The sequence below is a fragment of the Hyla sarda genome, chromosome 1, assembly GCF_029499605.1.
Source record: "Hyla sarda isolate aHylSar1 chromosome 1, aHylSar1.hap1, whole genome shotgun sequence".
Lineage (NCBI taxonomy): Eukaryota > Metazoa > Chordata > Amphibia > Anura > Hylidae > Hyla > Hyla sarda.
In genome coordinates, this window is record NC_079189.1 from 364,293,380 (window position 1) to 364,306,387 (window position 13,008).

A 13,008-nucleotide genomic window follows, 5' to 3' on the forward strand; every position below is an offset into this window, starting at 1 on the left:
TCTTACCACAACAGACTGGTTCCTTGCTTTCTCGCGAAGTCAGGAGACCCTATGGCGGTGGATGCACTCGTCATCCTGTGGTTGTCCTTCAGTCTTCCTTACCTCTTTCTGCCTCACCCTCTCCTGCCCAGGGTTCTGAGGAAATTCAAGGCGGAGGGCGTTCCCACCATTCTGGTGTTCCCAGACTGGCCCAGGCGCGCATGGTACGCCAACGCAATTCGTCTGGTCGCAGACTTACCCCTGTGTCTTCCAGTTCGCCCCGACCTGCTCTCCCAGGGTCCTCTCTGCCACCCCAATTTACTGTCGCTGCATTTGATGGCGTGGCGGTTGAAACCGTGATTTTGAGAGCTGGGGGGTTTTCTTCCGGGGTGATTTGCACCATGCTTCTGGCTCTGAAGCCTTCCTCCGCTAGTTTTTACCACCGCACTTGGCGGGCTTATTTCCGGTGGTGTGAGGCTCAGTCAGTCTCCACGGTTGCCTTTTCCTTTCCCTTTCCGTGCCTTCTTGCTTTCTTACAATCCGGTCTGGATCAGCACTTGGCGCTCAGCTCCCTTAAGGGTCAAGTGTCTGCTCTTTCTATTCTCTTTAAGTGGCAGTTAGCTTCCAACCCTCATGTCCGCACCCATGCGGCTCTGCCATACCGGCGGTCTCCAACCCCTCCTTGGGATCTCAACCTGGTGCTTGGCGCCTTGAGGGAGGCTCCGTTCAAACCATTCTGGGACACTTCTCTTTGCATTCTTGCTTGGAAGGTCACCTTCCTCATTGCCATTACCTCCATTAGGAGGGTCTCCTAGCTGGCTGCTCTCTCTTGGCGCTCTCCCTTCTTGGTCCTTCATTAGGACAAGGTTTTCTTTCGGCCACCTCCCTCCTTCTGCCCAATGTATTTTCCTCCTTTTACATGAACAAGGAGATCGTTCTCCCTTCATTTTATCCGACTCCATGCAACTCTAAGGAGCATTCCCTCCATTGTCTGGATATGGTTTGAGCTGTCCAGATCTATCTTTCTGTCTCCTCTTTCCGGCAGGGTGACTCCTTCTTTGTTATTCTGGAAAGTCGTCGCAAGGGTCTTCTGGGTTCCAAGGCAACCATTTCGCGGTGGATCCCTTCCGCCATCTCAGAATCATACCATTGTAAAGGGAAGGTCCCACCTTTTCGGGTCACCGTGCATTCCACACGTTCCGTTGGGGCTTTTTGGGAGCAAAGCCATATATCTTCGGCCTTAAAAGTCTGCAAGGGGGCCACCTGGTCGTCCTTGCATACTTTCACCAAATTCTACCAAGTGCACACTTTTGCGTCCGCAGATGCTGGTTTGGGTCATCAGTGGCTCAGTCTTCTGCCTGATTATGTTTTTTTCCACCCCAGGGACAGCTTTTGGTACATCCCACGTTCTCTGTGTCCTCCAATGGAGCCGACCGAGAAAAGTAGATTTTTTTTTTTAATGCTTACTATAAAATCTCTTTCTCGGAGGATCCATGGCGGGGACACAGCACCCACCCATTTGTTTGTGGCTATGGTTCGGTTTTCTGTCCGAGGGGTTGTGTTCAGTTCTTTTTTGTTTGGTTCCCCCGGACACCTGCTGGTTTCTTTTTCTGTCTGTCCTCTCCTACTGCTTTGGGACTAAACTGATTAGCTCAGAGTCATCAGAGTCTCTGTGTCACCCAATGGATCCAAGAAATAGATTTTACGGTAAGCATAAGAAATCTACTTTTTTGAATACCACTTTGCTTTAATTTTTGTGAAACACCTGAAGGGTTAATAAACTTCCCGTTTAACTTGATATTTCTTTTTTTTTTTTTTAATAAGAATTAAACAAAAGGAACATTTCAACAATGACTTTGGAATGTAATATAGAACAAATTAACATATATTTGTCCATATAAAGACAAGGTTATTAATAATGCATGTGTTGTAAAAAATGTTGCATTATATATAAACATTTGATCGTTTATGTCATAACATCATTTAGCTTAAGGATACCAAAAGTTTAACATAAATTAACTGATGTTAATTCGTAGTTATGAAAGGCTCAAGGCTTTATTAAGCATGTGAAATTTGAGCTATGTTGTTCATAAACTTCCCAAATGTCATTTTGATTACTTATGGTTTTATGTGTGCAGTTTTTATGATGGAGGGATTTTAGGGGTTTCTAACATACAGGCCCTTCAAATCCACTTCAAAACTGAGCTGGTCCCTAAAAATATCTAATTTTGAAATTCACAAAAATTTCGAAAAATTGCTGCCAAACGTCTAGGCCCATAAAGTCCTAAAAGAGTAAAAGAACATTAAAGGGGTTATCCAGGAAAAAACTTTTTTTTATATATCAACTGGCTCCAGAAAGTTAAACAGGTTTGTAAATTACTTCTATTAAAAAATCTTAATCCTTTCAGTACTTATGAGCTTCTGAAGTTTAGGTTGTTCTTTTCTGTCTAAGTAATCTCTGATGACACGTGTCTCGGGAACCGCCCAGTTTAGAAGAGGTTTGCTATGGGAATTTGCTTCTAAACTGGGCGTTTCCCGAGACACGTGTCATCAGAGATTACTTAGACAGAAAAGAACAACCTTAACTTCAGAAGCTCATAAGTACTGAAAGGATTAAGATTTTTTTTATAGAAGTAATTTACAAATCTGTTTAACTTTCTGGAACCAGTTGATATATTAAAAAAAAGTATTTTTCCTGGAATACCCCTTTAAACCAATGATGGCAACATAAAGTTGACATATTGTAAATGTGAAAGTGAATAACTTATTTATGTGGCATGACTATCTTTCTTACAAGCAGTTAACCTGGAATTCACAAAAATGCTAACTTTTCCAGTTTGACCAAAATGTATCACTAATGTTAAAGGAGAACTCCAGCAAAAGTTAAAGGGGTTATCCAGGTATAGAAAAACTGAGCTAATTTCCTTCAAAAAACAGCTCCACATCTGTCCCCAGGTTGTGTGTGGTATTACAACTCGGCTCCATTCACTTCAATGGAACTGAGCTACAGAACCACACCCAACATGGAGACAGACTGAGAGCTGTTTTTGAGAGAAATTGGATCCGTTTTCTATTCCTGGATAACCCCTTTAACTTTTCCCCTATCCACAGGATAGGGGATACGTAGCTGATCATTTTTATGGGAGCGTTGATGATGCCTGAGTGCTGTACTCCCATAGAAGTGAATGGAGTTCATGCCGTCTGGAGCACATGCTCCTCACTGAGAGCCGGGGCCCTGTCAGGAGGTCAGCTACTTTTCCCCTACCCTGTGGAAGTTCTCCTTTGAGTACAATATGTCCCCAAAAAACAATCTCAGAATCACTTGGATAAGTTAAAGCGTGCCAAAGTTACCACAACAATAAAGTGGGACAGGTTAGATTTAAAAAATCTGCCTTGGTTGTAAGGCCAAAAATGTCCCAGTCCTGAATGGGTTAAAGGTGCGTCTTCATCTTCACAAGATATAAAATGTCTTGCTTACCTGTTGGAGTATGACCCCTTGGAATCCCCACCGCTCAGGAAAACAGAAAGAAAATGTACTCCTAAATAAACAGAGTGCTCTTTCACATTGCCGAGTGGGGATAACTGTTGGAGATGGCAATACACCTTTAAGTAAATTTGTGTTTATAATTCTGCTATGTGTTGTATTTTTTCCTATGATACCATGTTTTACATTCGTTGATGTTATTTGTAAATACCTTTTTTTTGCTGCCTTCTTCAATGTCCATTTTAAGTTTTTATTTTTGATACATATACATGGATGTTTATATAGATTTGTAATTTTAATCCTATCATTCTCATAAATGAAATTGCTAAGCAAGCTCATATTATTTTAACAAGTTTTGACTTCATCAGTTGGTTTTAATAGAAATGCTACTCATTTTATGTATTTCTAATATATTTATTTTTTTAGTATACAAAAATATTCTTGCATGTGGCCGTGGGGATTCATTCTTTATAAGAACCCATTTTGAATATGAAAAAGAAGGTCCACAGTTCCTAGGATTCACAAGAGGCGAGATATTTAGGGTGGTTGACACACTGTACGATGGAAAACTGGGCAACTGGCTGTCTGTCAGGATTGCCAATGAACTGGAGAAAGGGCTTATTCCTAGTAAAAGCAGGTATGTAGGGCTGTTCAAACTCTTTTATATGCCTTCATCTGCTGCACACCTTAAATTTCCTTCTTAACGTTTATCCTCTATTAACCCCTTAAGGAGTACAGGTATGCCCTGCGTTTCTCCAGTCCCCACCGCTCGCCGGGCGGGGACCTAACCGGGATGCCTGCTGAGATCGTTCAGTAGGCATCTCGTCATATTTCCGAGGGGAACCCCACCCATATCGGCGATCGCCGGCCAATTCAGACGGTGAAGGGATAGGAGTGAGGTGGCAGGGGTGCTATCCCTGCTATTGGTCGGTCAGAAGCGACCGATAAATAGCCAATCGGGGGCAGGGGGGTTAAAGTTTGGTTCCCCTGCTCTGCCCACCCAAGGTAGTCCGGGCAGAGCGGGGGAACTGTGATGTGAGCAGTGGTGGAGGTCCTTTATCGGGTGGCAATTGGCGGCGGGCCCTCCTGCTGGTGCGGCGGGTGGTGATCCTGCTGCAGAAGCCAGGAGGTGAGTAGTAGTTGGTTGCCTAGCAACATCAGGAGGGCCAGTTTGGAGACCATTAAGCGGTGGGAGTTGTAGTTGCATGCTGGGAGTTGTAGTTGCATGCCTCCAGCTGTTGCAAAACTCCAACTCCCAGCATGCCCTTTGGCGCTCAGTACATGCTGGGAGTTGTGGTTTTGCAACAGCTGGAGACACACTGGTTGGAAAATACTGAGTTAGGTAACAGAACCTAACTCAAGGTTTTCCAACCAGTGTGCCTCCAGTTGTTGCAAAAGTACAACTCCCGGCATGCAGGTCTGTCAGTGCATGCTGGGAGTTGTAGTTTTGCAACAGCTGGAGGTTTTACAGTGAGTTTCCTGCTTCAAGTTTGAGCTTCAGCAAATTTTCTGCCGCAGCTCATACTCACAGCGGGAAACTCGCTGTAAACCCTGCCAGTGCGAATGTACCCTAAAAAGAGCAAAATTCCAAAGACAAAAAATCACCAGGCACTGCAAGGGTTAAAGCAACAAAATGGTTTGAGTAGTAAGCCTCTGATGTCTGTAGCGGTCTGTTAATACAAGTCTCAGGGTCTGTTACGATCAGGCAATTCATATCCAGCAAAGAAAGGAAAAGAATACACGGAAACTCGCCAAGTAGACGACTGTGAAGGTATGATTTATTCCGGCATCAGAGTAAAATCAGAATACGTAAGACATGCTACAGCATGGCAGAGGGAGAGTGGAACAGGTGCAGGGACAAGGCAACGTCCGTTTCACGTTAGATGACTCTTCTTCCGGCCTCTCCTTCTCTTCGATCTACATGAGTTTATCTACCTTTGTGACCGAGGTGAAAGTGGGAGGGGACAACTGACACCAGAGCAACAAGTGAGTAAACAATGAATAAAACCAACAACAATGATAATATATAGATCAAAGTTGCAATTCAGGGAATTATAAGAAGGCACTTGGGTCATTGCGTTCATTAAGCCCTAATGGACCTAAAGCACAGCATCTACTGATATCCATTTATATTCTTGTTTGAGCAAACGAACTTCCACAGGTGCAGTACTTCTAATTTTCTCAAGCCTTTCAATGCCTGCAAATTTAAGGCATGAGGGGTCGGAATTATGGACGTCCCTCATATGTTATAAAACGATTTACACCTTTCCCTGTTTTTATGGAATATAGATGTTCCCTAAAGCGTTTAAATAGATTTCTTTTGGTCTTGCCTATGTATACAAAGCCGCAAGGGCATATAATACAATAGACAACATGTGTGCTGCGGCATGTAATTATTTGTTTGACATGAATGGTACAACCGCCTAGTCTGAATTAGGGCATAGCGATGTTCTGTTTGCCATTGAGTGCTGCTTTACTAAGCCAAGTAGAAGTACTTTTATTATAAATATTTTTCTTTTTCTTGCGCTTAATAAAATCTCCAAATGTAGTATTCTTTTTATATGTGATGATAGGTTTATTTATGGCTGTCTTGTGGAGGTCTCCGTCCTGTTCTAAAATTTACCAGTTATTGAGAATGGCATTTTTTATTGCAGAGTTCATTGGGGTATTATCAAAAGAAAAAACAAACAGTTTATTCTCTTCATTAGTATGATGTATTTTTAATAATAACGAGCTGTCGATGGACTCAGCTCTTTTGTACGCTTTCTCTATTACTGTATTAGGATATGTTCTACAGCGGAATCTAGTTTTAAATTCTGAAGCTTGTTGGATATAAAGCTGGTGGTTGCTATTGACTCTTTTTAGGTGTAGGAATTCGCTGCATCTCCATCTCATACATGACGAGGATGAGAACTGTAATAGGGAGTTCTTGGCAATTTCTTTGCGGTAACCAGTAGTAACAATTTCATTGTTTTCTATGCCAATCGGTACGTCTAAAAAGGCCAAACACTGGTCTCCAAAGACAAAAGTGAAAAGCATATTATACTCATTGCTGTTCAAATAATTAACAGTCATTGAATTTATTTTTTGTACCCTCCCAAACTATAAAAATGTCGTCCACGTATCGTAAAAACATTTGATATTTGTGGAAAATGGGTTAGTGGTAGAAAAAATATAATAAGCTTCACAAGTGGGCAAAAAAATATTTGCGTAGGTGCAGGAGACGGGCGTGCCAATCGCCGGCCCCTACACCTGTTTATACCACTGTTTGTCATGGCAAAAATTATTCTGGGACAACACAAAATGGAGGGAGTCAGTGACAAAAGTGACAAAATCATGACTCTTATCGGTTTTAGACATTGTTTACTCACTTGTTGCTCTGGTGTCAGTTGGCCCCTCCCACTTTCACCTTCGTCACAAAGGTAGATAAACTTGCATAGATTGAAGAGGAGAGGCCGGAAGAAGCGTCATCTGACGAGAATTGGATGGTGCCCTGTCCCTGCACCTGTTCCACTCTCCCCATTCCATGCTGTAGCGTGTCTTACCTGTTCTGATTTTGCTCCGATGCCGGAATAAATCATACATGTCGTACCAAATCATTACAGTCGTCTACTTGGTGAGTTGCCGTGTCTTCTTTTCCTTTATTTGCTGGATATGAAGTACCCTAAAAAGACTACACTACACAAAATAAAGGGTTAAACACTAGTTCATCAGCTGTGCTGCAGGGGATCTTAGGCAAGGCATCCCAATCACATACCTCCAATGCAGGGGAAGAAGCAGATTGACGCTGCCTTTGCTTTGCTGGGCTCTGAGAAGGCGTCCTGACTGGCGAGTCCCATCCCGGCCTAGTCTGCTTGGCTGCAGCGGCATCTCCAGTGTGAAGATTCATCTCGCTGCGGGTGGAGGAGACAGAGGCAGCCGGGGAGACAGGGTGAGCTGTGGTTCCCGGTGACCTTTCATGTAGAGCCGGGTCCGAAGTAGAGCGTCGTGGAGGGAATGGGACCGAAGAGGGTGCGCGGCTCCTGTCTGCAGGCTGTGAGGTAGAGGAAGGCGAGGGAGGCTGAACCTCGGCACCATCTTGGGTCCTCTGTGTAGTGCTGGAAAAGTAGAAAGAAAAAAATTTCTCCTGCCGTCCCATCTTTCTCTTACATGCCGGCATGATCAGTAAGTCTTTAGGCACCTGTAGGTGTAATTATCGGGCGATAAAAAGCTTGATTTAGCCATTCGTGGGATCTGGTAAGACGTAGCTGTGCTAGCTAGCAACCATCCACCACAGCAGTCAGGCCACGCCACCAAGGGTTTAAACACTAAATATACACACCCTTACACTGTCCCCCCAATAAAAATGAAAAATGTCTCGTACAGCAGTCGTTGCAAAACAACAACTCCCAGCATTGCCGGAGAGCCACTGACTGTCCAAGGATGCTGGGAGTTTAGCAACAGCTGGAGGCACCCATGTTTGTTCACTTTTCAATAAAACGTATTTAAAAAAAAAAAAAAAAAGTTGGATGGGAAAATGAGAAAAAAAAAATTCACTAAAATGCTGGTGTTACCCTTAATTTTTCATTTTCACAAGGGAAAATAGGAAAAAAGCCATTGGGCTTTTGGAGCGAAAATTTGTCCAGAATTGAAGGCCACATGTGTTTACAAAGCCCCCATGGTGCCAGAACAATGGACCCCACATGTGACACCATTTTGCAAACTAGACCCCTCATGGAATGTAATAAGGGGTACAGTGAGCATTTACGCCCCACAGGTGTCTGACAGATTTTTGGAACAGTGGTCCGTGAAGATGAAAAATTTAATTTGCACAGTCCACTGTTCCAAAGATCTGTCAAATGCCAGTTGGGTGTAAATGCTCACTGCACCTCTTATTAAATTCTGTGAGGGGTGTAGTTTCCAAAATGGGGTCACATGTGGGGCAGGTCCACTGTTCTGGCACCACAGGGGGCTTTGTTTTTTTTTGTCTTTTTTTTTTGTTTTTTTGCTGTTCTGGGAAAACCATTTCAGCAAAATTCACTCTCCAAAATCGCATTGTCGCTCCTTCCCTTCTGAGCCCTCTACTGCACCGGCAGAACACTTTACATCCACATATGAGGTATTTCCTTATTCGAGAAAAATTGGGTCACAAATTTTGGGGGGGATTTCTCACCTTTTACCCCTTGTAAAAATTCACAAATTTGGCTCTACAATAACATGCGAGTGTAAAAAAAATTAAGATTTGGAATTTTCTCATTCACTTTGCTGCTATTCCTGTGAAACACCTAAAGTGTTAACAAACTTTCTGAATGTCAATTTGAATACTTTGAGGGGTGCAGTTTCTATAATGGGGTCATTTATTGGGTATTTCTCACAGAAAGGCCCCTAAAATCCACTTCAAACTTAACTGGTCCCTGAAAAATTCAGATTTTGAATTTTTGGTGAAAATTTTGAAAATTGCTATATTTTGAAGCCCTCTGTCTTCAAAAAGTAAAAACATGTCAAATTTATTATGCCAACATAAAGTAGACATATTATATTTGTGAATCAATATGTTATTTGGAATGTCCATTTTCCTTACAAGCAGAAAGTTTCAAAGTTAGAAAAATGCTAAATTTTCATGACCTTTTTGGATTTTTGACCAAGAAAGGATGCAAGTAACGACAAAAATGTACCACTATGTTAAAATAGAATGTCACAAAAAAACATTCTCTGAATCAGAATAAAAGGTAAAAGCATCTGAGTTTTTAATGCATAAAGTGACAGTGGTCAGAATTTCACAAATGGGTTTAGTCCTTAAGGGGTTAAATGTGTTGTCCTTTTGTTAGAACAGTCAAATGCTTCTCAGAAGACTATAGTATCATGCCTTTTCATAGAGAGAACTCTGCAGTTATTTATAGTTCTCCGTGTTTGTCAGTACAGATGTGTATGATCTAGGAAGGAAGAGAAGCTGAAGGTGTGCACATCTCATTCAGATTCTTGCCAGAAAAGTGCACAACTCGTACCCTGGGTAGCTGAGTTATAGGGTTTTGTTTACTTCATATTTAAAAAAAAATAAAATAAGCTGCTGTATACTACAGAGGAAGTTGATCAGCTGCTGTATACTACAGAGGAAGTTGATCAGCTGCTGTATACTACAGAGGAAGTTGATCAGCTGCTGTAAACTACAGAGGAAGTTGATCAGCTGCTGTATACTACAGAGGAAGTTGATCAGCTGCTGTATACTACAGAGGAAGTTGATCAGCTGCTGTATACTACAGAGGAAGTTGATCAGCTGCTGTATACTACAGAGGAAGTTGATCAGCTGCTGTATACTACAGAGGAAGTTGATCAGCTGCTGTATACTACAGAGGAAGTTGATCAGCTGCTGTATACTACAGAGGAAGTTGAGTTGTTCTTTACAGTCTGACCACTGTGCTCTCTGCTGACACCTGTCTTTGTCAGGAACTGTACAGAGTAGGAGCAGATCCCCATAGCAAACCTATCCTGACATGGACAGAGGTGTCAGCAGAGAGCACTGTGGTCAGACAGAGAAGAATAAATAAACTCCCTCTGTAGTATACAGCAACTGATAAGTACTGGAAGGATTATGATTTTTTAAAAGAAGTCATTTACAAATCTGTTAATAGAAAGGTAGAAACAAATAAGTTGAGCACATAATGCAGATCAATGAAAACAATGGATAAATAGGAGAGGTAGGAAAGGATGGTACCTTACCTATATGTAACATCTGAGAGCGCATGGTCATGTAAAAGGTCTGCAGCCACCTTGTCCCTCCGGTATATGAGCACTAGGTCACTGGTGAAATATAGTCTGGAACCGGACAGTGGAGACCACTGAACCAGGGAGAAAAACGGGACACTTCTTGAGACTCTGAACCACAGGATCCAATATTCTTAAAACAAGGATATTTATTGGTGAAGGATGCTACGCATATCATATAGCGTTTCTAGCCCGGACAAAGCTCTTCATCAGGCATTCATGTCTGATGAAGAGGACTACTGTCAGTAAAAACACGTATCAAAAAAGACTTCCAGGTAACCGGGACCAGGACTCCCCTGGAACCAGTACCGGACATTGTACCGCACATAATGTGACTCTTGTACACTTTTTATTCCTCACATTACCATATTGATACTATTCTTATCCCTTCTCGTATACAATTAGAATCCCGTTCTCTTTATACTATTACTTTCCATTCATAAATTACACTTATCATTTTTATACTAAATTTAATACCTATTTTATACTATTCAATATCATATCGATTTTACTGTGTATCCTACTACCTGTTTGCCCAGTCTCCGGATTATATACGGTTACTATCCGGATTATATACTGCTCAGTCCCATTTCAGTTTTACATGACACAAACTACCTGTCAGAACTGGTCAGCTCAATATTAACCCCTCCAGTGCGCTTCAGACACGATCTGTTAACACCACAGATACCAGCATCTGGCAGCTCTGACTTGTATTCATTCACTGCCTCTGACCTCAGTGTGTTCAGCGCTCTGCCTTCATCTGTCTGGATAGTACAATATTGATGCACGGCATTCCTTACTCTGACAGCGTAGTGCCGCCAGCGGTCACAAATCATGTACCTGCAGCACTTCTCCCGACACCAGTAATTACCTTACTCCAGCTATGTTTTTCACTATTTTACTTAATGAGGTTGCTCTGTTATGTGCAGTGTATCTATACAGGTTTGACTTAAGTGTTTATATATATATATATATATATATATATATATATATATATATATATATATATATATATATATATATATTCTATATTTTGATGTATGTATTCAACTTTTATCTATTTTATAATGTCCAGTACTGGTTCTGGGGGAGTCCCGGTTACCCAGAAGTGTTTTTAATGACAGTAGTCTTATCACATGCATGCCTGATGAAGAGCCCTGTCTGGGCTAGAAACACTATATGATTTGCGTAGCATCCTTCTCCAATAAATATCCTTGTTTTAAGAATATTGGTTCCTGTGGTTCAGCACCTCAAGAAGAGTCCCGTTTTTTCTCCCTGGTTCAGTGATCTACACTGTCCAATTTACAAATCTGGAGCCAGTTAATGAAAAAAAAAATGTTTTCCCACCGGAGTATCCCTTTAAGCCACCAGCCCATTAAGTATTAACTTACTTTCTATTTTAAACTATCTGGGAATTTAAATATTTTTCTACCCTCAATCACAAGATGTTACCCTATGACTATTGTCATACAATTTTTTTTGTTTTTTTTTTAGAACACTGCCACTGCATTTTTTTGAGTCAAAATTAGAATTGGATCCAGCAGGTAGAAGTCCTTCAATTTATATTTCCCATACCTTTGACACCAGCTTTTGGATAGGGCTCAAAAACTGCAATAATGAAACCACTAAGGGTGCATTCACACAAGCATAAGATGCGTTATTTCAACATGTAAAATGTGCCAATTTCTGTGTCCAAAACTGGTGTCACTGCCCAACACCCTGCTCCTGTTGACTTCAATAGGCGTGTGAGAAACACCCTAAAAATAAGTGAAACGTTGCTTCTTTTCTTCATGATTTAGTGATTAAGCTCCCAATGAAATCAGTGGGATCTTCAGGGCTTATCCTCCCCTGCTGCCCACGGCTTAGCAAGGAAGCCACAGCGCATCACACAAGCATTTGTGTGCCTGTGAACATGCCTTAAGGAAGCAAGAATTAACCCAGTTTTCCATGTATTTTTTTATTTTTATTTTTTTTTATATGAAAATTTACAATTTGTTCATAATGACAGTCCAGACTATGTTGCAAACACAAAAGCTAAAAAATGTATAAATTAAAAAAAAAAAAGTAATAGTTGATGTGGTTAATTCATTGTAATGAATTGGCATGCTATATAGAATCCTCAGTAAGCATTCATGCAGATAAAATAAAGACATAAGAAAATACATCAGATACAAATTTAATTTTTTTTTTATTACAAAACATCCCTCAACTTACAGTGGCCTTAACATACAATGATCTTTTCTGGACCATTGTATGTTGAAAATATTGTAACTTAAAACCAGACTCCACATACAATGCTAAGGACAGTCCAGATCTGGTAAACGTGTCAATGGCTTGAAGAACTGACCAATTAGAATGAGAATTCACTGGTAAAACACCTGTATTACTGAAGTGCATGCACTGACTGGTGTCTGGTAGCGCCCCCTACAGTACAGGGAGGTACTATATGTTCTGTACTACTCTTTACCTGTCCCAGGGATAGCTGCTCCAGGTGAGGGCGGCTCTGTTATTTTTTAGGACATTGTCCTGTACAGGACCCTGAAGAAGCTCCTGTCCTCTACATAGACAGTGATTACAGCTTCCAGCAGATCTTTCTTACTTTTATATGTAAGGGTTTGTTTTATCTATATTAATCTTCTTATTTTTTCTTTAATCCTCACTTTTTCCTATTTTTGAATGACTTTTTAGGGGCAGCAGAACCAATTACCAGGTTTCCATAGAGTTATAGTCTCAGCATACAATGGTTTCAACATACAATGGTCGTCCTGGAACCAATTAATAATGTAACTTGAGGGACCATTGTA

General features: G+C 41.3%; 1 protein-coding gene across 3 annotated transcripts in view; it reads left to right on the plus strand.

The window, feature by feature from the left end:
• Window positions 1-13,008, plus strand: part of LOC130274696 (tight junction protein ZO-2-like) — a 192,671-nt gene that overhangs the window by 146,101 nt on the left and 33,562 nt on the right. For all 3 annotated transcript variants that reach the window (XM_056523053.1, XM_056523051.1, XM_056523052.1), the window contains one exon: window positions 3,890-4,100. In XM_056523053.1, the coding sequence (XP_056379028.1) occupies window positions 3,890-4,100 (211 nt within the window). The remainder of the gene's footprint in view (window positions 1-3,889; window positions 4,101-13,008) is intronic.